A 22194-nucleotide genomic window follows, 5' to 3' on the forward strand; every position below is an offset into this window, starting at 1 on the left:
TAAAAAGCCTCTTGATGAAGGTGAAAGAGGAGAGAGAAAAAGTTGGCTTAAAAGTTGACATCCAGAAAACGAAGATCATGGCAAATCTGTCCCTTCACTTCATGGAAAATAGACGGGGAAACAATGGAAACAGTGAGATAATTTATTTTTGGAGTGCTCCAAAATTAGTGCAGATGATGACTCAGTGATGAAATTAAAAGATGGTTGCTCCTTGGAAGAAACCAACCTAGACAGCATATTAAAAAGCAAAGATTTTGTTGACCAACCTAGAGAGCATATTAAAAAGCAGAGACATTACTTTGCCAACAAGTTCCATCTAGTCAAGGCTAGGGCTTTTCCAGTAGTCATGAATGAATGTGAGAGTTGGACTATAAAGAACACCAAGTGCTGAAGAATGGATGCTTTTAAACTGTGGTGTTGGAGAATACTCTTGAGAGTCCATTGGACTGTAAGGAGATCCAACCAGTGCATCCTAAAGGAACTCAGTCCTGAATATTCATTGGAAAGACTGAGGCTGAAGCTGAAACTCCAATACTTTGGCCACCTGATGGGAAGAACTGACTCATTGGAAAAGACCCTGATGCTAGGAAAGATTGAAGGCAGGAGGAGAAGGGGACAACAGAGGATGAGATGGTTGGATGGCATCACTGACTCTATGGACATGAGTTTGAGTAAACTCCGGGAGAAGGTGATGGACAGGGAGGCCTGCCATGCTGCAGTCCATGGGGTCACAAAGAGTCAGACAAGACTGAGCGACTGAACTGAACTGAACTGATAGAGATAAGTTGCTGTAGAAATTAGAAATCCATATGCCAAAAAAAAAACCTTCATCCCATTCATTACTCGATGTTTTACAACTAACACAGAGAAACTCACATACCTGTATGTAAGACCGAAAGCAAGACAGACTCTGGCAGTAAAACGCAGGTGGATACTCTGTGACCACAGATTAGGTGGTTACTGATTAGAATATACACCAAGAAGGATCTTTCAGTGGGAACAGTAACCAGGCCTCTATCCAAATATTTAACTAGTGGTTAGAAGTGTGGGAATGGGTGTAGGGGTAATGTAACAGGAGGGGAATAAGAGGTATAAAGTACTATGTATAAAATAAACAATGTTCAAAGATATATGGTACAGCATTTATAGCTATAAATGGAGTGAGTATATAAAAATTACAAATCACTATACGGTACACCTCTAACTTACATAATTCGGTACATCAACTACATCTCAATTTCAAAACAAAAAAATATAGACTCCTCTGAGGGATGCCCTGACAACCAATTCCTGGTAAAGAAGCCACATATTAATCTTTTAAACCAGATTATACTGTCTTTAGTTTCAGGGTATAAGCTTAAACTGACCTTTCAATGCTAAATAAATAACACATGAGTTGGGGCTATGAGTCTTGGACTGTTTCTCCCATTTTGGAATCTGAAGATATTAAAGAATATTAAGTATCAGTGTCTTTGAAATACCTCGTATGTTCTCTAATTTCTCATTTAATCTGAAGGAAACTGTCCACATCGAAGCTTCCCTTAAACTCATCTCTTTATAAAAACCACAGATTACCAAAAAAAGCTCACCTGCCAACCAGGATATTGGAAGATGACATCTATGTAAGCAAGATCTTGTGACTAACCACTGTTTGATCATTATGTATGCTGCCAAGAGACCCATCCTATAAGAAGAGGGATGAATTCACAATCTCTCCAACACCTGAGCCACCGTCAGCTTCTACAGAAGAAGGACTGCAAGATGAAGACTGTGTTCCTGACTCTTCTCCTTGGTCTGGTTTGCGCTGCCCAGGAAGCTCCAGCTGAGATAGACCCCTCACAGGTACCCAAATTTAGCTGATCTGGGAGAAGGTCTTTCTTGGTCTGTGAGTGTGTGTGTGAGAGAGAGAGAGCCTTGTTTATCTGTATGACCAGATTGTATAGACATGCCATGGTCCACCTATCTCTATGAGCATAATAAAACCCTCTTTCAGCTCTTTGCATTTTTTTTTCCCAAATTATTTGTCTCCATGTGAAAAAAAGAAAAAAAGCCTACCATGCTATCCTTTAGGGACTGATGAACTGCCATGGTCTTTAATGTTGCTCTTTTACCTATTTTAAGAAACTCAAACTCTATGCTTTCTGCTTGAATATGAATGATTATTTCATTTTATGTTATTCTGCAAGGCAGGGGGTAGGATCCTACTTTGTTTAATAAGATTGAATTTTCTTCTCTTCTGAGGTAAATGCAGAGGCAACGATTGGGTTGGGTATTGGTGAGAATCCAGTGAAAAGACTGAGTGATGCTTATGGAGACCTTCCTTCTTAGATTACAGGAGACTGGCACAGCATTCTCATGGCTGCAGATAACATACAGAAGATTGAGGAAGGAGGCCCCCTGAGGGCATACATCCGTCAGCTTGAATGTACTGACCGCTGTTCCTCACTATCCGTTAACCTTTATGCCAAGTAAGAAAAATCTGCCTAAACTGAAAACAATGAGACCGCTGACTTCTGACATGGGGTCCGGTCGACAATGTGCAGTGAACAGTGTGAGTCATGGTTGTGAAGATGAGTGTGTAAACTCTATCGATGGGAGGGTACCCTCAAGCTCTAGGGAACAGATGATGACAAATCTTGTCTGTTTGTTTCTCAGGTTTCCCAGCCAATGCACATTCCTCAATGTAGTTGCAGAGAGAGAAGGGGATGTTTATCATGTAGGATGTGAGTATTCGAGCTCTGCCGATGTGTGCGTCATCCCAAGCATGATAGTTGCTCAGCTGTGTCCGACTATTTGTGACCCCATGGACTCTAGCTCACCAGGCTCCTCTGTCCATGGGATGGTGCAGGCAAGAACACTAGGATGGGTTGTCATTTCCTCCTCCAGAGCATCTTCCTGACCCAGGGATTGAGCTCAAGTCTCCTGCAACTCCAGCAATGGCAAGTGGATTCTTTATTGCTGAGCCACCTGAGAAACCCCTTATTTAACTGTCAAGATCAAATTTTCTTTAGCTAAAGAAATCCTTTAAACATGAAAAGTTCTTTTTTAGCATGTTGAAGAAGTAGAACATTATTCATTTAAATCTCACAGATAAGTATGAGATATTAAAATGACAGCAAAAAATTTCACACTAAGTTTTACCTAATTTGAAATCAAAAGGGGCACTGACACAGACCTCTATCTCTATAGTTTCAATACTAGAAAGAAACCTCAAATACCAATATTGTAATGTTAAGTAATGAAAAATACCTATTTGATTTTCATGGGGAAAGTGTACAATGGAACATTCTAATCCTGGTCAAAGGCATTTTTTTTTTAAATTTCATCTGTGGATATTGGACAAAGGACCTAATTAGGAAACATTTCAGAGTATATATCTCTAACATTTGGCAATACCTTCATTTATACCTCTCTGATTACCTCTATACCAGAAGGTAACTTGTGTTATCTATTAAATTTTATTTTCACATGATTTCCTTAAATTCACAGAATATCTTTGTAATCATGACTGTACTTGTGAATTTGTACCAAAAAAAAAAAAATCCTGAAAGTCTCACAGTCAGCTCTGGTGAGCTCATATGAGATGACTGAGGTGCAACACCTACTCTAGTTGTGATAAGCAACTTTGCTATTGTTCACAGACTGTTTGGTCTAGAAGACTGTAAGTCTTTACTGTCTTAAGATGAGGGGTGTGTAGAGAAAGCTTCCCAAGGTCACTAACTGTTCCAACAGGTTCTAACCACAGATCGCAAGAAATGCCAGTGAGACGGTGGCAGTTCACTATCAGAGCAAGGGCTGATGATAGATGTGAAGAATGTGACATGTCCAAATGTAAAGATGTTAATCACATTGAGATTTGATTTTTTTTTTTTTCCTGTCGCAGATATGGGTTCAAACTTTTTCGAACTGATTCCCGTGTCAGAGAACACATTAGCAGTCTACGGTGAAAACTTTGATGGCGTGAAGAGCACAAAAGTGACTCAACTCCTTGGTACGTTATTGAAGCTTATTCTGAGCAAATTAACAGTGTTCATATTAGCATGGTTTCATTTCAGAAGTGCATGAACACCTTATATTTTATTAAGCACACCGGAACAAACATGAGTTCACACAAGAGAATTCAGACTTCATGCGCCATGATCCAGGGCTGAAGAAAGGTTGTCTGGTAGAAAACTGAAGAAATGCGTCTACTGGGGATTCTACTGGGTGACATTAAAAAATATATATATACACTTACCCAGGAGGTGCAATGAAATATTCCAGGGTGCTCCATGGGTTTCTTGACAAAATATCACATATTGGAGTTGCCGGGTTTGGACACCAAAGTAAACCAAGGTTGGAACTTTGAGTTCAGAGACTCGCAGGTCCCGGCCATGACTGATTCCTCTTGAATACAATTTTTTTTTTTTTTGGCCATGATCATTAAAATAATACCTAAAATCTGAACCCAAACCTCTGTGAATCAACCCTGGATCATACAGAATCCTTCAGAAGCAGCGTGGTCAGTCATGTCTATGTTTCTGAACACTGGCCAACCAGAAGGTACATTTTACATGACCCTTTAACCCTTCTGATATTATATCCAAATTGTGGGTGGGTGAGGCTTGTGTCTCTTTTCTGAGGATGACAGAGCCTGAGTTTTTCTCTGAGTCCCATGTTCGATGAGATTAGTGTGCCTGGTGAAAACTCCAAAAAAATGTATCCCCCATTCATTTCAACATTGTTGTTCAGTCATACGTCGTGTCTGACTCATGGTGGCTCCATGGACTGCAGAACGGAAAGTTCCTCTGACCTTCACTATCTCCCAGAGTTTGCTCAAACTCATGTTGATTGAGTCACTGATGGTCTCTACACATCTTAATAGATTAAGGTCCAGGTAAACCCCAGAGACGGAATTCTAGGATGCAGACAATGTGGACAGGAGGAGTTGGACTTGGGAGGATATCTGAGTCTCAGGACCCACAGTGGCCTTCCCCAATGTACCATTTCAGCATGCATCTGACTTGGAGATGCGTAGGCTCACAGGTGAATGGTCTGTAGTTCACTCAATAGTTGTAAGAACTGGAATGTGATAAAATGTTCACTATGTGGACTCTATCCCCTGGACACATCTGAAGACCTGATGTGAACACTCAGGCACCTCTGTAGAAACTGTTCTGGTGAGCAGGGTTTAGGTGATGGAAGAGGGCAACGGTGATGATGGGACTAATTGAACACTACACAGAGGAGCTGGGTGACACTGTATAAGCTACCAAGGATTCTAATGCACACCTCTTCTGCCCTCTTTGTTATTAAACCCAGCCAAAGGAGACCATGCCACTCAGGAAGACATTCAGCAGTATGAGGAACTGAACAGAGAAAGGGGGATTCCAATAGAACATATAGAAGATCTCACTCAAACAGGTAAAGCCAAGAGGAACACAGGGATCCGAAATGAAACCACATCACGAGGACACTCGATTCAAATTTCCTATCCGCACAGTCGTCTTTTACAAAGGCGGTTATGAAAGAATCCTTTGAAATAGAGGCATCCCAGTGATTATTTTTCCACTTATTCATTCTCTCTCACAGATGACTGTCCTCAATAAGATCTGCCCGCCTCTTCTGGGTGAGTAGAATAAGGACATATACAACACTGAGTTTTCTTTCTAAGGGAAAGAGTTTTTTCTGGGGCATACCACTTTAATCATGGGATATATATACACAAGGGACTATATTACGCAACTATGTAAAGTAATGAAATAATACCATTTGCAGTAACAAGGGCAGATCTAGAGATGACCATGCTAAGGGAAGTAAGAAAGAGAAAGGCAAGCTTGATATCACTTCCACGTGGAACCAAAAAATATGGCACATATGTATTATTTACAAAATAGAAACAGGCTCAGAGTCCAAAAAAACTTGATGGTTCCTAAAGAGAAAATGGGGAGAGGGATATACTAGGAGTTTGGGATTAAGAGATACACACTCCTGACTTGTATATACATGCATGTCTAACTGAGGGCTTCCTGGTGGTTCAGTGATAAAGAATCCACCTGCCAATGCAGGAAATCTGGGTTTGATCACTGGGTCAGGAAGATTTCCGGGGGTTGGAAATGGCAGCGCACTCCAGTATGCTTGCCTGGGAAATCCCATGGACAGAGGAGTCTGGCAGGCTAAAGTCCACAGGAACACAAAAGTGTGGGACAGGATTGGCGCCTAAACAACAACAAAAAATGCATAAAGCATCATGTCGCTATACACTTGAAAGTAACACAACATTGCACATCAACTGCATCTCAATAAAAATTAGTTTTAAAAAGGAACAGGAACACAAAACTCTCTACCTTGCCACATGGTAATGGCTGGGGATTCCTGTAAGTGGTAGAGCTTAAATATCTAAACCATCACACTGGTCTAGACTCCACAGTGAGATGCTTTGAGGACCAAAGAGAAGACTGTGTGAAGCCCTGAGCTGTGAAATACGATGATCCCTGGTGAATACCAACGTGAGTGAATGACCTTACAGCCATAACACCTTCATGATGAAAAATAAGATTTATAGGACAAGTAGGAGGAACAGGTTAACCAGTAATCTCCTACACCAGGGAGCTGTGGAGATGCAACTCAGCAACTCTCAACATACCAGCTGATACACAAGTGCTCATAAATAGTTTCATCGGGTGGTAGGTCTATGCAACCCCCTATGGGCACACACACACACACACACACACACACACACACACAGAGACTTCTGCAAAATGCGTCTCGTAGGGAAATTTCTCCAGTGCTTTCAAACACAAGTGCTTCTATTCTCTGTTTCATTCTCTGACCAACATCATGTTAATCCTATTCAGCTCAACTACGTTTTACATTTTTTTTTTCTGTTTATAGAAGTGAACAAAGAAAGAATATGTGTCACATCACAGCACTAATATGTCACAATCAGCCATATGCAGATAAAAGTTTCCTTGAAATCCTCATTTCTTCTCTCCCAGGAAGTCATGATCCAGGAAACATGGCTTTCACTATGAAACTCCTCTGCCCTTGCTGATGTTACTGGATTCCTAAACTGATCAATAAATTGATTAATGCATAGATGTGTAGTGATCAAACGTGCATAATTGCAAATGCACTAAACATGTAAATTCAACTGTTTGGAAAATCTAGTGACAATAAAGCAGGGGAACTCTGTTTAGGATGCATGGTGTGAATCCTGCAAGGATCTTGTTGAGAAGAGAGAATAAACCACAGGCGGTAGTTTTTTTTTTAATTTTATTTTATTTTTAAACTTTACAATATTGTATTAGTTTTGCCAAATATCGAAATGAATCCACCACAGGTATACCTGTGTTCCCCACCCTCCTCCCTCCTCCCTCCCCATACCCTCCCTCTGGGTCGTCCCAGTGCACCAGCCCCAAGCATCCAGTATCGTGCATCGAACCTGGACTGGCGACTCGTTTCATACATGATATTATACATGTTTCAATGCCATTCTCCCAAATCTCCCCACCCTCTCCCTCTCCCACAGAGTCCATAAGACTGATCTATACATCAGTGTCTCTTTTGCTGTCTCGTACACAGGGTAATTGTTACCATCTTTCTAAATTCCATATATATGCGTTAGTATACTGTATTGGTGTTTTTCTTTCTGGCTTACTTCACTCTGTATAATAGGCTCCAGTTTCATCCACCTCATTAGAACTGATTCAAATGTATTCTTTTTAATGGCTGAGTAATACTCCATTGTGTATATGTCCCACAGCTTTCTTAGCCATTCATCTGCTGATGGGCATCTAGGTTGCTTCCATGTCCTGGCTATTATAAACAGTGCTGCGATGAACACTGGGGTACACGTGTCTCTTTCCCTTCTGGTTTCCTCAGTGTGTATGCCCAGCAGTGGGATTGCTGGATCATAAGGCAGTTCTATTTCCAGTTTTTTAAGGAATCTCCACCCTGTTCTCCATAGTGGCTGTACGAGTTTGCATTCCCACCAACAGTGTAAGAGGGTTCCCTTTTCTCCACACCCTCTCCAGCATTTATTGCTTGTAGACTTTTGGATCGCAGCCATTCTGACTGGCGTGAAATGGTACCTCATAGTGGTTTTGATTTGCATTTCTCTGATAATGAGTGATGTTGAGCATCTTTTCTTGGGTGGTAGTTTTATAGGGTTGTATAAGGTGCCCACCAGAAGTCATGAGAGAGATGGGGTTGGTCAATCAGACAACTTCGAGTAGAATGGAAGCTGTCCTAAGTAGCAGCTGAGATTCACTCAACTATGGGTAAAGCAGCATTCACCTGCTGTGGGGTTGCAGGGGGTGTAAGGACTTAGCAGAATGCAGGAGAAGGCAATGGCATCCCACTCCAGTACTCTTGCCTGGAAAATCCCATGGTTGGAGGAGCCTGGCGGGCTCCAGTCCATGGGGTCGCTAAGGGTCAGACACGACTGAGCAACTTCACTTTCACTTTTCACTTTCATGCGTTGGAGAAGGAAATGGCAACCCACTCCAGTGTTCTTGCCTGGAGAATCCCAGGGACGGGGAAGCCTGATGGGCTGCCGTCTATGGAGTCGCACAGAGTCAGACACGACTGAAGCAACTTAGCAGCAGCAGCAGCAGGCTTCCATGGGCTTCCAGAGGTGCACTGGTAAAAAAAAAAAAAAAAAATACACCTACACAGGTAGGAGACGCAAGAGATTCAGCTTCGATCCCTGGGTCGAGGAGATGTCCTGGAAGAGGAATTGGAAACCCAGTCTAGTTATCTTGCCTGAAGAATCCCATCAACAGAGGAATCTGGTGGGCTATACATTCCATGAGGTGGCAAAGAGTCAGACACATTTTATCAACTTAGGACTCAGACACATACAACAAAACTGAACAGTACTTACTCAAGAAAGAACACTCATGATCATGACAAAGCGCCAGGTCTCTGCTGTCCGACTCAGGGCTGCTACTGTCCAGCCCCATCCCCAGAAGCAGTGATCCTCCTGCTGATGCAGGTGCTGGGTTATCTCCACTCTGCAGAAAAGTCCCTCGCAAGGGGAGTTTTGAGATAATAGTCATTGATTGGTGCCTACAGATGGGGAAAAATGGAGCATTGTGGGTCCCCAAAATGGTCATGCCACTGGAGCAGTAGAGAGATCAGGAAAGTGGTTAAGGGAGATGGGAAAGATGGGGCAGTCCTAGAACACTCTGGAGATCTTGGGTAGACTCCTGGGGATGCGGAAGGCTGTGTGCGCCTGAACTGCTGCAGGAATCACAGGAAAGACAGAACAGAACACTGGTCACCCAGGGCTCCCTGTGAGCCACATGCACTTTGTTCCATGCATATGAAGGTCTGCAAGGGCAAGACATTTGAGCCTGGTCACTTGAATTGTGTTGCAAGAGAATGGAACAATAGCAGTTGAGGACTAAGCTATTCCCCCTTCACGGATCACTGACTTGTGTGGTGAAGGGGCTTGCATAACTCAGTGAAGCTATGAGCCATTTCACATAGGGCCAGCCATACACGAGTACAGTGGAGAGTCTGACAGAACGAGAACCACTGGAGGACTGAGTGGCAAACTACTCCAGTATTCTCACTGTGAAAACCCCACGAGCTGTGTTAAATGGCAAACGGATATGACACTGCAAGCTGAGACAATATCCCCTCCACTGTCGCAACGTGTCCAATATGCTCCTGGGGCAGAGTGGAAGATAACTCCTAATGCCTTCAGAAACAGTGAAGCTATGCTCACTGTGGGCTGACCCCTAGGAAGCCAGCCTTTAAACTGAAAATTAGAATTTAAAAAAGAAAACTGAGCAGAGAGACTCCCCTAGGTTTCCAGTGGTTCACAATCCACCTGCCAATGCAGGGGACACACACTGAACCCCTGAGCTGGGAAGATCCCACGTGCCAAGGGGCAAGTAAACCCGTGGACCACAGCTCCTGAGCCTGTGCTCTAGGTTCTACGAGCCACAACAACTGAACCACCAAACTGAGAAGCTCTCAAACCTAAAGTAGAGAAAAGCTGAGCGAGCAACAAAGACCCAATGTGTGTCTGAAAACAAAACAAAACAAAACAAAACCCTAACCAGAGGTTATAAGAAGTGTGACTATGCAAACAGACCACTAATGAAGACCACTAACTGAAACAGGTGGAGTCTGAATAATGAAAGCAGCATTCGGAACCAGGAAGGACAGGACATACGAACCATTAAAAAATTTTATCTTAACAATTATTTTCAAGGAAGTTTATCCAGCTGACAATATATTAAATCCTGCAGAAGAGGGATTTATGACAAATGGACTGAGTTTAGTCACTGTGGATCAATGAACTCTTAAAAGTTTGCAGGAAGTTAAAGAGCAGAAAGGTTTACTCAAAGAGTAAATGTCACGTGCGACCAGGCTCCTCTGTGCATGGAGTTCTCCAGGCAAGAATCCTGGAATGGGTTGCCATTCCCTTCTCTGGGGATCTTCCTGATCCAGGGATTGAATCCAGGTCTCCTGCACTGCAGGAAGATGATTTACCATCTGAGCCACCAGGGAAGCCCTAAATAAGATACATGTGAATAAACACATCTATCTTATCACCTACTTACCACGTGTGTGTGTGTGTGTGTGTGTGATGCATACACCTAAAAGCTATGCTCTTAGTGGCCGACAAGTATTTGTACAATACTATTAATAATAGACACCATGCTATTCATTACATCTTCTTTAAGTCACAAGAGATCTTCAGGTGATTATAACTAAATGAGAATAAAGGTGTGCACACACACACACACACACACAGTACTTCAGTCATTTAAAGCCTTATGTTTCAACTGAGTACTGCTTATGTTGAGAACTCTGCAGCCAGCATTTACTTAATCAGTATTTGTTTCAGCTCCAAAATGTAGCAAATCTAACATCTTGCTCTTTTGAATATGCTTTATGAAAATCAGTCGAAATATAAAATTCTCTAATGATCTATAAGTGGATAAGATACTCTACTTTCACAAGCTTTTGAATTGTGAACACTTTATATTTCTGACAAGCAACTGTTGAAGGCTAGTCATATGACCCTCATGTTCTAATTGTCTTTAATACTGCCCCAAACACAAATCTAAAAAGGGAGGAAAAAAGCCAAAACAGAAACAAATTTGTTCATGGGGAAGGAACAGGAATATACACACAAATGGATTTTGGATAAACTTAAAAAGGAAAATAATAATCTTATAAAGAAAAGTTGCTGGATAAATTAGAAATCCATGTGCCCCGCCCCCCCATCACTGAAAAAAAAAAGCTTCAAGTCATTCATTGTTCCACGTTTTACAACTAACACAGAGTCTCAGAGACCTATATGTAAGATGAAAAGCAAGAAATACTCTACCGATAAAATATAGGTGCATACTCTGTGACCAAATATTAGGTGGTTACTGATTAGAATATACACCAAGCAGGATCCTTCAGTGGGAACAGTATGTCAGCAACCAGGCCTTGATCTAAATATTTACATCTTTGAGGGACATCCTTAACAAAGCACAAGAGAAGCCTGAGACAGGGGAAAAATATTGGCACACCTCTGTCTGTAAAGAGGGTCTTCCCTGGTGGCTCAGACAGTAAACAATGTTCCTGCAACGGAGGGGACATGGGTTCACTCCCTGGAGAAGGAAATGGCAACCCACGAAAGTATTCCTGCCTGGAAAATTCCATGGGCAGAGGAGCCTGGAAGGCTACATACCATGCAGTCAGAAAGAGTTGGACATGATTGAGCAACTTTATTTTTATCTGAAAAAGAACTGGTATGCAGAATATATTAAAAGCCTACAAACTTCATTAAAAAAAATAAATAATTCACTCAGTAATGAACAAAGGATTTGTAGAAACACCAAAGAAAATAGACAAATGGCAATCCCACCTCTTCATTCATTCAGGAAATGGAAATTACAAGTGTAACTGGATAGCATCACACACTTATTATAATGTCTGAAATGAAGATGACTGCCCACACAGAGTCCCGGCAAGGATGGGGCAATGGAAATTCTCGTCTCCTGTTGGCAGGACTCAAAAATCAGAAGGTAGTGAGATCCAGCAGTTCCACCCCTAGCCGTCTACCTAGGAGACAAGACAGCTCAGATCCATATGAAGATTTGTGTGTGAACATGTATCCATGAACATCTGAACGGATAAAAGTGGGATATATCCTGAAGATAATATGCACGGGCAATGGAAACAGAGTCTACAAAAATATATATATAGATATTTATTCAAACAAATATGCTAAGTGAAACCCACGAGAAACACACACAGGTTCAATTTTTGAAAAATTCTAAAGAATACCAATTAATCTATCATGCTAGAAAACCGAGGAGTGGGTTCCCAAGTCTAGGTTGCGGAGGCGGCTGAGAAAGGGACAGGAGGAAGGGTGACCAAGAAGCTGAAGGATATCGTTTTGAACTTACATGTAGTTTCCGGAGCTGTATTTAAGGCAGAAATCTCATATGCTGTAGGGAGACTAGTTATACCCTCAAGGCCAAATGAAATTGTAGAGAGAAATTTGGGAGGGATCTTTGAGTAGGGGAGAAGATGAGAACGTGCTCTTGTTGAAAACATTTCAGTAAATCTAAAAAATATATAAATATGAAGAAGCCACGGTGATGGTAATGATGGTTTAGTCACTAAATATGTCCCAACTCTTGAGACCACATGGACTGTAGCCATGGAATGCTACACAACCATGAAACGGTGAAATTTTGCCATCTGCAGCACCATGGATGGAGTTCCAGGATATGACGCTACATAAGATAAGTCAGATGGTCAAGGACAAACACTGGGTTATATCACTTAGTGTGTTGGTTGCTCAGTCGTGTCCTACTCTTTGCAAACCCGGGGGACTGTAGACCACCAGGCTCCTCTGTGCACAGGATTCTCCAGGCAAGAACACTGAAGTGGGTTGCCATTTCCTTCTCCAATTATATCGCTTAATGTGGAATCTAAAAAACAAAACAAACTATTGTATATAACAAAATACGGGAGACTCATACATACAGGGAGAAGGCAATGGCGACCCACTCCAGTACTCTTGCCTTGAAAATCCCATGGACGGAGGAGCCTGGTAGGCTGCAGTCCATGGGGTCGCGAAGAGTCGGACACGACTGAACAACTTCACTTTCACTTTTCACTTTCATGCATTGGAGAAGGAAATGGCAACCCACTCCAGTGTTCTTGCCTGGAGAATACCAGGGACGGGGGAGCCTGGTGGGCTGCCGTCTATGGGGCTGCACAGAGTCGGACACGACTGAAGCGACTTGGCAGCAGCAGCGTAGATACAGAGAACAAATCAGTGGTGACCAATGGGTAGGGGGAAGTGGTGAGGATAACATATGAGGAGCAGAGTAAGAGGCATAAACTAACTTGAATAAAATAAATAATGTAAAAAGATATATTGAACAATATGGAGAATAAGACAATATTTTATACTATTAATGGAGTATACAAAATTATGACTCATTTTATGGAACACCTGTAACAACAACAACAAAAAAACCAGCACACATCAACTATACTTATTTCCTCCTCTGAGGAATGCCCTTACAACTGATTCCTGGTAGAGAAGCCACATATTTATCTTCTTAAACCAGACAAGACCATCCTTTGTTTTAGAAAAGAAGCTTAACAGACCTCTTCAGTGTTAAATAACACAGGACTCGGGGCTATGTGCCTTGGACTGTCTGTCCTATTTGGAAACTGAGGGTATAAAAAGAATACAAATACCACTGTCCTAGAAATACCTCGTATGTCCTGTGATTCCCCACTTAGTCTGAAGGACAAATGTCGAGATCCACTGTAGATTCTCTTCAAATTAATCCCATAAGAAGAAGAACAGACTGCCAGAAAAGCTCGCCTGCCAACCAGGATAAAAGAGAATGACTTGCAAATAACCAAGGTTGTGTGATTAACCACTGTTTGATCATTATGTATTCTGCCAAGAGACCCATCCTATAAAAAGTGGGACCAATTCAAACATCCCTTCACTACTTTTTACATCAAGTAAGCACAATCTGCCTAAACTGAAAACAGCAAGACTGCTGTCTACCTAGATGGGGTCCTGTTATCGACGTGCAGTGAAAGGTGTGAGTCATGGCTGTGAAGTTGAGTGTGTAAACACTGTTGACACAATGGTGTCCTCAAGCACTGGGGAACAGACAGGGAAGGAATGGTGAGAAAGGGATGTCTTTGTTTTTCAGGCGTTACGAGGCATGCATGTTACTCAATGTAGTTGCAAAGAGAGACGGGGATGTTTATGTCATCAGATCAGATCAGATCAGTCGCTCAGTCGTGTCTGACTCTTTGTTACCCCATGAATAGCAGCATGCCAGGCCTCCCTGTCCATCACCAACTCCTGGAGTTCACTCAGACTCACGTCCATTGAGTCGGTGATGCCCTCCAGCCATCTCATCCTCTGTTGTCCCCTTCTCCTCCTGCCCCTAATCCCTCCCAGCATCAGAGTCTTTTCCAATGAGTCAACTCTTTGCATGAGGTGGCCAAAGTACTGGAGTTTCAGCTTTAGCATCATTCCTTCCAAAGAAATCCTAGGGCTGATCTCCTTCAGAATGGACTGGTTGGATCTCCTTACAGTCCAAGGGACTTATGTTTATGTCATAGGATGTGCGTATTCCAGAGTTTCTGACGCATGCATCTTCTCCAGGGTGTTAGTTGCTCTGTCTTGTCCGACTCTTTGTGACCCCGTGGACTGTAGCATACCAGAACCCTCTGTCCATGGGCTATCCCAGGCAAGAAGACTGGAGTGAGTTGCCATTTCCTCCACCAGGAGATCTTCGACAACCAGGAATCGAACCCACATCTACTGCACTGACAGGCAGATTCTCTGCAACATTGACCCACCCAATTATTTATTTGACCTACATGATTGAGAAAATTTGCTTTAACGAAAGAAATGCTATAACTAAAGTTACTTACATATGTATTTAAGATGTAGAATCTTTAAAATCCAACAGAAAAGTATGAAAACAGGTAAAATGACCAAAAAAATTATACTCAATTTTTGCATAATTTGAAAGCAAAAGGAACACTGTTTCAGACTTCTATCTCTATAGTTTAAAATACTGGAAATAATTCTCAAATACTTAACAGTGTAATCACTTAATATCACAATACTAAGTGATCAAATGTCTACATATTTGATTTTCATGGGAAAAAAAAATGTACAGCAGAGCATTCTAATATTCACCTGAAGCGTCTTTTATAATTTCCACTGTGGACATGCATCCACAGGAACTAAGAATCATTTTGAGTACATATGTGCAACATTTTGTAATATCCTCATTTCTACCTCCTTTATAACCTCTTGTACTAGTAAATGACTTTGGTATTTCTATAAACTTTTATTTTAATATGGCTTATTTACAGAATTACTTTTTTTTTTTTTTACTCATGACTGGGCTTGCAAATTTGGTCACACCATTCCTAAAAATTTAACAGTCACCTCTTGCGAGCTGGAATGAGATGGTTGCGGTCCTCCACCTACTATGGTTGCAGTAAGCAATGTTTCTCTCATTCACACACGGTTCAGTCTAGAAGATTGGAAGTCAGAAGAGGGGTGTGTGGAAAACGCTTTCCTAGTTCACTAGCTGTCTTAACTCATTCTAGCAACACAGCCACTAGAAATGTCAGTGTAACAGTGTTCACTGTTGGAAGGAAGACTGAAGATAGCATGTGAAGAATAAGCAATGTCCAACTGAAAAGGAAAGAAGTTAATAATACTTAGGTTTCAATTTTTTTTTTGGTCACAGACATGGGTAAAAAAATTTTTTTCAAGCTGATTCCTGTGTCGGACAACATGTTGGTACTCTATGCTGAAAACTTTGATGGAGTGAAGACCACAAAAGTGACTCATGCCTCGGTACATATGTAGCATATTCTGTGCAACCTACTCATGTTCATATTATCAGTATTTTTATATGAAGAACAGAGGTGCATACACAGCTTATATTATATTAAGTACACTACAGCACACATGTGTTCAAGCGAGAGAATTCAGACTTTATGTCACATGAGTCAGGGTGGCGGAAATGTCGTCTAATAGGAAACTCAACAAATGTATCCATGGGGGATTCTATAAGATGGCATTTTAAAAAATCAGATACACTTATCATGGAGATGCAATGAAATATACCAAGATGGTCCATGGGATTCTTGCCAAATATCACATATTGGAGTTGCCGAGTTCTGACACCAAAGTGAACCAAGGTTTAAATTTGAGTTTAACAGATTCACAGGTCCCATCCTTGACTGCATTCATCTACACCACACTCTATTTTTGGTCAAAATCACTTAAAGGATGCCTGACAGCTGAACCCAAAGCTCTGAAAATAACCACTTGTTCCTACTGATCCTTCAGAGGCATATATCAAGGTATGTCAATCACCGTGCATCCAGCCAAACCCACGGGGTCACTGACAGGTAGCTTTAACCTTTCTGATATTATATCTACATTGGTGGATGGTGGGGATTGTGTCTGCTCTCTGAGAATGAAAAAGTGTGCATTTTCCTCTCAGTAGCATGTGTAATGGGATTAGTGTGCCTGGTGAGAAGTCTAAATCGTTTTTCCCCAATCATTTGAATATTGTTTTTCAGTTGCTAAGTCCTGCCTGATTCATTGTGACTCCATGGATTCCAGCACAGCAGGCTCCTCTGTCCTTCACTGTCTCCTGGAGTTTGCTCAAAATATGCCCGTTGACTTGGTGACGCTATCTAACCATCTCATGTGTCTGGGATTTGTGAAACCACAGGAAGAATTACAGTGGTAAAGAATCTGCCTGCGATGCAGGAGACCCCAGTTTGATTCCTGAGTTGGGAAGATCCCCTGGAGAAGGGATAGCCTACCCACTCCAGGATTCCTGGCCTTTCCTGGTGGCTGATAGCAAAGAATCCTCCTGCGATGCAGGAGACCAGGTTCGATCCCAGAGCTGGGAAGATCCCCTGTAGAAGGAAATGGCAAACCACTCCAGTATTCTGGCCCGGAGAATTCCATGGACAGAAGAGCCTGACGGGCTCAGGCCATGTGGTCACAAAGAGTCAGAAACAACTGAGAAATTTTCACTTACTAATTAGGCAAGTTGGACAGAAAGAGTTAAGAGTTGGGAGGATTTCCGAGTCTCAGGACCCACCATGACCTTCTCTGACATACCATTAGTGCCTACATCTGACTCGGAGATGCTTAAGCTCACAGGTGAATGAATGGTCTGGAGTTCTCTCAGTAGTTGTAACAAGTAGAACGTGAGAGAATGTTAACTATGTGGACTGTAATCCCCATGGACCCCTCTGAAGACTTGTGTGCAACTCAGGCACCGCTGTGCTTAATCACCTGGTGAGCAGTGTTTCGGTGATGGTGGAGGGCAGTGGTGTTGGTGAGGCTTACTAGACACTACAGGTAGGAGCCAGGTGACACTCTGCAACCTACGAAAGGTTCTAATGCACGCCACTTCTGCCTGGTTTGCTATGAAATCCAGCCGAAGGAGTCAGTTTCACTGCAGAAGAAATTCAGGAGTATGAGGAACTAAACAATGAGAGGGGAGTTCCAAATGAAATGCCGCCCAAGGAGGTAACACCCCAGAGGACAACAGGTATCAGAAATGAAAACGCATCACAAGGACACGAGATTCAAATTTCCTATTCGCAGAGCCATCTTTTACAAAGGCTGCTATAAAACAATCCTCTGAAACAGAGGCATGTCAATGGTCATTTTTCCCCTTATCCATTCTCTTTCACAGACAACTATCCTAAACAAGAACTGAGAACCTCCGCTGGGTAAGTAGAATGATGATACATACAATACTGAGTTTTCTTCGTAAGTGAATACATTTCTTCTGTTGCGTACTGCTTGAAGAATGCAGTATATACACAATGAACTATTACTCAACTAAGAAAAAGAATAAATAACTTCATGCGCAGCAAAACGGTTGGAGCTACAGACAATCATACTAAGTGCAGTAAGTCAGAAAGAGAACAGCAAATATTATATGACATCACTTATAGGGAGAACGTAAAATGCGATGCAAATGAACTATTTATAAAGCAGAAAGAGAGTCACAGACACAGGAAACAAATTTATCATTACCAAAGAGAAAATTTGGGGGACGGGTAAATTAGGAGTTTGAGATTAATAGATACACACTACTATACATAAAATAAATAACGGGACTTACTATAACACAGAAATCTACTTGTCTTGTAATAACCTATACACAAAAAGACTCTAAAAACGTTTATATTTAGCTCCACAGATGTATAACTGAGGGCTTCCCTGGTGGCTCAGTGGTAAAGAATCTGCTTTCCAATGCAGGAGATGTGAGTTTGATCTCTGGGTCATAAAGATACCCTGATGGAAGAAATGGCAACCCACTCCAATATTGTTCCGTGGGAAATCACACAAACAGAGGACTCTAGCACTCTGCAGTCCACAGGGACACAAAAGAGAGGGATGTGACTTAGTGACTAAACAACAAGAAATCCACAAATGAATTACATTGCTTGCAATATATACATTTCAATATAAATTAATTTTTAAAAAAGACTGAGATAACAAAACATGCACCGTGCCACGTGACTAAGTCTCGGGCTTCCTTAAGTCTTTGGATTTAAATGTCCGATCACTCAACATGGGTCGACAGTCCACAGTGGGATGCTCTGAGGTCAAAGGACAAGACCCTGTGAAACCCTGAGCTGGGAAATATGATGATCCCTGGGGAATCCCACTGTGAATGAAGGACCTTGCAGCCGCAACACCTTCGTGATGATAAATAAGATTGCAGATGATATAAGTGGCGCAAGTTACGTGCTATATTATCTCCTACATCTTGGACATGTGTGTATGTAACTTAGTGTCTCTCAACAGCTGATACACAACTGCTCACAGCTAGTTTCACCAGGTGGTCAGTCAGTCAGTTCAGTCGCTCAGTCATCTCTGACTCTTTGCGACCCCGTGAATCACAGCACGCCAGGCCTCCCTATCCATCACCAACTCCCGGAGTTCACTCAAACTCACGTCCATCAAGTCGGTGATGCCATCCAGCCATCTCATCCTCTATTGTCCCCTTCTCCTCCTGCCCCCAATCCCTCCCAGCATCAGAGACTTTTCCAATGAGTCAACTCTTCGCATGAGGTGGCCAAAGTACTGTTTCAGCTTTAGCATCATTCCTTCCAAAGAAATCCCAGGGCTGATGTCCTTCAGAATGGACTGGCTGGATCTCCTTGCAGTCCCAGGGACTCTCAAGAGTCTTCTCCAACACCACAGTTCAAAAGTGGTAATTGTATGCAAACCCACAGGGGCACTCACACAGAAGGGACTTCTGTGAAATGGGTCTTGTAGGGAAATTTATCCACAGCTTCCATCAGTAACCACTTCTGTTTTTCATTTCATGCTCTGGCCAATATCATATTAATCCTAATCAGCTCAACAACGCTTTACTTTTTCTCTTGTTTAAAGAAAAAAAAAAAGTAAGGATATGAGTAACATAGAGGCACTAATGTGTCCCAATCATCCATATGAAGATAACAGACCTTTTCCTTGAAATCATCATTTCTTATCTCCAAGGACATCATGACCCTCAACCCATGGCTTTCCAACAATGAATCTCCTCTGCTCTTGCTGATGTTACTGAGTTCTTAAATTATTCAATGAATTGATTGATGTACATATGTGTCAGTAAGGAAATGTGCCATATTTGAAAATGCACAAAACATGTAAATCCAATCGTGCAGAAAATCAAGTGTACAATGAAGGAGGAAATAACTCTGTTTAGGACACATAGTGTGAGTCCTGCAAGTGTTGTGGTGAAAAGAGAGAATAAGCCACATTTGGTAGTTTTATAAAGGGGTGTAAGGTTCCCACCAGATGTCACGTGAGAGATGGGACTAGTCAGTCAGACAACTTCAAAATAGAATATGTTCTGTCCTGACCGGCACCTGAAAACAACTCAATTATGCAGTTAAGCAGTGTTCATCAGCTGTGGGGTAGCTGGTGAAGTGAAGTGAAGTGAAAGTCACTCAGTCGTGTCCAGTTTTGTGACCCACATGAACCATACATTCCATGGAATTCTCCAGGCCAGAATACTGGAATGGGTAGCCATTCCCTACTCCAGGGGACAGGGCTCAGGTGTCCTGCATTGCAGATGGATACTTTACCAGCAGAGCCATGAGGGAAGCTGGTAGTGGTAAAGATTTAGCAGAATACAGCGTTACATGGCCTTCCAAGGTGTTACAGTGGTAAAGAAACTGCCTGTCAGTGTAGGAGATGGAAAAGATGCAGGTTTGACCCCTAGGTCAGGAAAAACTTCTGGAGGAGGAAATGGCAACCCACTCCGGTATTCCTGCCTGAGAATCTCATGGAAAGAGGAGCCCAGTGGGCTCCAGTCCATGAGGTCGCAAAGAGTCAGATGCCATTTACTGATTGAGCATGGATATATGTACAAACAAAAGTGAACAGTATTTACTCAAGAATGAGCACTGATGGTAGTTAGAAAGAACGGGGTCTGTTGTGTCCAACTTGGGGCTGCTAAGTCCAGCTCCACCCCCAGAAGCAACGGCCTTGCTGCTGACGCAGGTGCTGAGTAATCTGCAGTTCTGCAAAAATGTGCCTCATCAGGGATGTTTTCAAAATAATATTCATTGATCGGTGCCAACTGAAGGGGAAGAAAGGAATATTGCGGGTACCCCAAATGATCATGCGGCTGAGACTGTGAAAAATTGTCTCAGGGAGATGGGAAAGATGGGGTAGACTGAGACCGCTCTGGAGACATTTGGTAGGTTTCTGGAGATGTGGAAGGCTGTGTCCACTTGAAGAGCAAGTGGACTGATAGCAAAGATGGAATAGAGTCCTGGTCACCCAAGGCTTACTGTAAGCTACATGCGCTTTGAATGCATGTTGCTGCTGCTGCTGCTGCTAAGTCGCTTTAGTCGTGTCCGACTCTGTGTGACCCCATAGATGGCAGCCCACCAGGCTCCCCCATCCCTGGGATTCTCCAGGCAAGAACACTGGAGTGGGTGGCCATGTCCTCCTCCAATGCATGAAAGTGAAAAGTGAAAGTGAAGTCGCTCAGTCGTGTCCGACTTGTAGCAACCCCATGGACTGCAGCCCACCAGGCTCCTCTGTCCATGGGATTTTCCAGGCAAGAGTACTGGAGTGGGGTGCCATTGCCTTCTCCATTGAATGCATGTTACACCCATACAAAGGTCTCCAAGGATAAGATATTAGTGCCTGATCACTAGAACTGTTCAAAGAAAATGGAACAATAGTAGTTGACTACTATCCTATGCCTCTTGCATGCATCACTGCCTTGTGTGGCAAAGAATATAACCAATATCATTTCGTATTGACCATCTAGTGATTTCCTGTGTAGAGTCGTCTCTTGTGTTGTTGGAAGAGGGTGTTTGCTATGACCAGTGTGTTCTCTTTGCTAAATTCTTCGCCTTAGCCCTCCTTCATTTTGTACTCTAAAGTCAAACTTGCCTGTTATTCCTGGGATCTCTTGACTGCCTACTTTAGCATTCCAGTCCCCTATAAGGAAAAGGACATCTTTTTTGGTGTTAGTTCTAGACGGTCTTTCTAGGTCATTATAAAAGTGTTCAACTTCAGTTTCTTCAGCATTAGTGTTTGGGGAGGAGACTTGGATTACTGTGATAAAAAATAGTTTAAAAATTAATAGTTACCAAGGGAAAGTAGGCAAAGGGATAAATTGGGAGTTTGAGATGAACAGACAGACACTAAAATATATAACATAAACAACAGAGCAGAGAGAGCTATACTCAATGTCTTGAAATGACTCATAAGAACAAGAATGTACAACGGTATACATTTACCTACATTTATGCATTTACTGAGGGCTTTCCAGGTGACTCAGAGGTCAAGAATCTTCCTGCCAACGCAGGAGACACAGGAGAGGCGAATTCTATCCCTGAGAGGGGGAAGATCCCATGGAGCAGGAAATGGTAAGCCACACCAGTATTCTCGCCTGGGAAATCCAAAAGACAGAGGAGTCTGGCAATCTATAGTCGATAGGACACAAATGGTGGGACACGATTTAGTGACTAAATAACAACAACAAAGGTATAAGTAAGTCACGCTGCTGTACAGCTGAAAGTAACACAGCATTGCAAAACCAAGGACTTTCCAATTAAAATTAATTTACAGAAAGAGAATAGCATAACAAAGCAGCCCACCTTGCCAGGTGG

The 22194-nt window shown here is 42.3% G+C and overlaps 1 protein-coding gene and 1 long non-coding RNA gene across 9 annotated transcripts in view; one reads left to right on the forward strand and one right to left on the reverse strand.

The window, feature by feature from the left end:
* Window positions 1-22194, reverse strand: part of LOC147339703 (uncharacterized) — a 254010-nt gene that overhangs the window by 95071 nt on the left and 136745 nt on the right. The window lies entirely within an intron of this gene.
* On the forward strand, window positions 1637-7077 carry LOC147339704 (allergen Bos d 2-like). Of its 3 annotated transcripts, none has more exons than XM_086387261.1 (7): window positions 1637-1842; window positions 2329-2468; window positions 2656-2723; window positions 3884-3991; window positions 5302-5403; window positions 5572-5608; window positions 6401-7077. In XM_086387261.1, exons 1-6 carry the CDS (start codon window positions 1699-1701, stop codon window positions 5586-5588), a joined length of 579 nt encoding a protein of 192 aa, XP_086243387.1. In that variant the 5' UTR covers window positions 1637-1698; the 3' UTR covers window positions 5589-5608; window positions 6401-7077. The 3 variants fall into 3 exon arrangements, with proteins under 3 accessions (XP_086243387.1, XP_086243386.1, XP_086243388.1); XM_086387260.1 differs by having other exon boundaries at window positions 6874-7077; XM_086387262.1 differs by having other exon boundaries at window positions 6978-7077.

Source organism: Bos grunniens, chromosome X (genome assembly GCF_055505025.1).
Source record: "Bos grunniens cultivar Pamir isolate PY7600 chromosome X, Bosgru_T2T1.0, whole genome shotgun sequence".
Classification (NCBI taxonomy): Eukaryota; Metazoa; Chordata; class Mammalia; order Artiodactyla; family Bovidae; genus Bos; species Bos grunniens.

Excerpts from the sequence above, each read along its gene's own strand:
- LOC147339704 (XM_086387261.1), top strand. The coding sequence starts at position 1,699 with ATGAATTCACAATCTCTCCAACACCTGAGCCACCGTCAGCTTCTACAG. Across the intron at positions 1,843-2,328 it reads CTGAGATAGACCCCTCACAG|ATTACAGGAGACTGGCACAG; the intron begins GTACCCAAATTT and ends CTTCCTTCTTAG. Across the intron at positions 3,992-5,301 it reads AAAAGTGACTCAACTCCTTG|CCAAAGGAGACCATGCCACT; the intron begins GTACGTTATTGA and ends TATTAAACCCAG.